The 3,887-nt window shown below is 17.7% G+C and overlaps 1 protein-coding gene across 1 annotated transcript; it reads right to left on the bottom strand.

Annotated features, from left to right (window-relative positions):
* Positions 1-280: 280 nt before the first annotated feature.
* On the bottom strand, positions 281-2,815 carry PGSY75_1132000 (putative ubiquitin-like protein; the record flags this gene model as incomplete). Its single annotated transcript, XM_018786438.1, has 1 exon — positions 281-2,815. The coding sequence occupies one exon, from the start codon at positions 2,813-2,815 to the stop codon at positions 281-283; it is 2,535 nt and encodes an 844-aa protein (XP_018641233.1).
* Positions 2,816-3,887: the final 1,072 nt, after the last annotated feature.

Raw genomic sequence — 3,887 nt, 5'->3', positions numbered from 1 at the left:
AATATAAAAAAAATATATACAAAAATAACAAAAAACAATTATAATATATATACATATATATAAAATCATGTATTACTTCCAAAAAAGAAAAAATTGTGTTATTATGCATAATAATATAATAATCATAAAATGTTGTCCATATTGAAAAAAATTAATTCACATATGAAAATATATATGGGTAAAAAGAATAACAGCAAAAAAAAAAATAAAATAAAATAAAATAAATATAATATATATATATATTTATTTATTTATTTATATATTTTTATGAAAATCCTTTTCAATTTTCATTCATATTACTTTCATCTAATAGTAAAAAGTCGATGGCCCCTTCTACATTACCTTTTGATTTAATTAATGCTTTTAAACATTTTTCTACATCTGTAAATCCCATTCCTCTTAATGCATTTAACTGTTCAGAGTAAACAATGTGATACTTTGGTTCTCCATTAATATTATTACTTGTGTTAGTATCATTATTTTTAAGAGTGTCTTGTATTCCTTCTTGTTTCGATTCATCATTTTTTATTTCATTTTTAATAGTTCTTTGTGTTTGATTTTCTTTTGTATTATTATTAGTTCCACTTGGTATATGTCCACTTCCTGTGCCTACATTTTGAAGTACATTCATAAAGTTGTTGAAATTATTATTAAGAGGAGTGTTATTGAACATGATATTATTAAAACGGTTATTATTACTATTATTATTATTATTGATAATGTCATTGTTGGTGGTATTTCTTAAAAAGTTCATGGCTTCCATCAAAAAAGACTGATCCATATAATATGGAGGAACGCTACCACTATTATTAGCACTACCAATATTATTATTATTATTAATCTTATTATTATTATTATTATTATTATTATTATTATTGTTGTTATTGTTTGTTGTTGCGTTTTCACCTACAATATTGCCATAGGGAGCATTATAATTACCAAGATTACTTAAGCTATTTATCATATTTATGGTATTCATCAAATCGCTAGATGTATTATTTGTCGATGGTGTGGAATTCATATTTAAATTTTGATTCAAACTCATGAACAAATTATTTAACATATTAGATGTATTATCCACTGTTTGATTTAAATTATTATTATCCATATTATTGTTAGATAATATATTTGTCGATAAAGTATCATTTTTATTTTGATCTATTAAATTATTTTGATAATTATTATTTCCACCTATGGCATTTTTATTATTAACAATATTTTTGTTAGATTGTGGAATCTGTATTTTATTTAATAAGGGAAATAATGAGTTACTCAAAAAGGGGTTATTCATAAGATCATTGAAATTATTATTATTAATAATATTATTTGTCTTATTATTATTATTATTACTTGTATTATTTGTGACCTTTTTGTTTTTTTGAATGATGCTATTTGTACTACTTAACATATTATTATTTTTGTTGTTACTATTTGATGATATATTTGATATAATATTTTGTGTCTTATCATTTGACTGGAATAATTTTTCTAAGTTGTTTAAATTATAATTATTTTTATTATTCATGTTATTTTTATTTTTGTTATTTTTTGAAGCCCATGGATTAGGAAAGGCTTCACTTGTAGGTGGAGATGTAGAATTTAAATCATAATTTTTAACTTTATTTAATTTTTTATCAATTAATTTCTCTGTAGATTCATACATTGGTTCTTGAATATTATGATACATTCTTCTTAAAGTATTAAAACCTCCAGGTATAGCTTCAATATTACTAATAGCCCTATCAGTATTTTTCATTAATTCTTTCATTAATGATGGATTCTTTATCATTTCAAATGATTGTTTTAACGTTTGAGAATCATTTAATATATGATTTAAATCAGAATTTTTTTCTCTTAACTTTTTTAAATGTTTATTAGAATCCATTATTGATTTAATAAAATCACTATTATCAAACATGTTAGATATTAATTTTGATATACCATCATTTTGTCCATACTTTCCATAGTCATTATATTCATCATTTATAGTACTTAGCTGAGAACTTGTAATACCTGAATCCAGAGTTACATCATTTCCATTTTTTTTTTTATATACTTTTATTACATATATTATATCATTAAATTTTATATTATATTTAGATATTTCATCAACATCTTTTAATGTTCTTCCTCTATATATAATTCGATAATTCATATCATTATTATTATTATTATTATTATTTAATATTTTATTTAATCCTTTCTTCATTTTTTTAATAGTAATATTTTTTTCTATTCGACATTTATATATATTATTATTATTATGACAATCATTTGTCTTTAATCTTACATATATATATTTAGTATCTATAATGTTCTTATTATTTTTTTTGTTTAATTCATAACCTTCTCTATTCTTTCTATCACATTTATAATCATCCTTATTATATATATTACAATTATTTTTATATTTATCATTACTATTATTATTTATTATCTCAATATTCTTTTCTTCATCTTTATCACATATTAAACTATCCTCTTTATTATTCATGCTCCCTTCTGATATATTTTTCTCATAATCTTCATTATTATTTATTAAACCATAATTAACCTTCAAATTATTATTGACAATGTCATTATTTCTATATATATTTGTATCTAATTGTTTATTCTTTTTAGTATTACCATCTCCTTTTATTAATTCATCATTATTATATACCTCATTATCATTTTCATCATATGATGAAACATCTTCTTCACCTTCATCAGAACTGTGTGAATTATTTATAATATGTTTATATTCATTAAGATCAATATTATCTATATGGACATCTACCTTTTCCTTTTCATTCTTTTCTATTGAATTTGCCATATTTTTTTTTTTTTCTTTCTTTTTGGAAGAAAATAATATATATATATAACCTTTTGACTAAATGAATTTGAGAAAAAAAAATATATATATATATATATATATATAAATTATTTTTTAAAGTTTTATAATAAAATTGTGGTTATACAATAATGTTATTATATTTATATATATATATAATATATATAATATTAGTTTCACTAATTTTTTATTTATTTATTTTTATATATTATTCATTAAATTCTTATATAATATAATTATCATTTATAACGTTTCTATATATAGCTTCTTACTTAATAAATATAAATGTATTAAATCAATGAAAAAAATAAAATAATAAATAATATATATATATTTATATATATTACGAAATTGTAAAAATATTCATAAAAAAATGAGGAAAAAAATAAATATATATTTTATATATATTTCTAAAAAGAAAAAGAAAAAAATATCATATATATGTATATATTATAATATATAAATAATATATTATTTTATTATAAGGATTAAGAATTGCATGTCATTGTTAATATTATAAATATATTATATATATATAATATATTATATATATATATATATTATATATATGTTTATGTTGAATAGCTTATTATTTATATTAAAAAATTACTTATATAAAAATATTATATATATTACTTTTCTTCCTCTTTTTTTTTTATTTTTTATTTATTTATTTATTATTATGTTTTTTTTTTTTTCTTGTATTCTTAAAATAACATACGTATACAAATAAATAATATATGTATAAATATGATTTTTACATACGTATACAAATAAATCTTTTTTTTTTATTTTTTATTTATTTATTTATTATTATTTTTTTTTTTTTTTCTTGTATTCTTAAAATAACATACGTATACAAATAAATAATATATGTATAAATATGATTTTTTTTTTTTTATTTATTTTTTTTTTTTCATTTTATATATTTTTACAATATATATATTTCAAGTAATATTGTGTGTGCTTTTTTTTCCTTTTAATCATATTATGTTTTCTTTATATAATATAAAGATATATATATTAATATACAAAAATTATTAAAAGATAATAT

The sequence above is a fragment of the Plasmodium gaboni genome, chromosome 11 (assembly GCF_001602025.1).
Source record: "Plasmodium gaboni strain SY75 chromosome 11, whole genome shotgun sequence".
Taxonomy (NCBI): domain Eukaryota; phylum Apicomplexa; class Aconoidasida; order Haemosporida; family Plasmodiidae; genus Plasmodium; species Plasmodium gaboni.
Note: the sequence above shows the minus strand (reverse complement) of the source record. Positions and strands in the feature narration are given on the sequence as shown.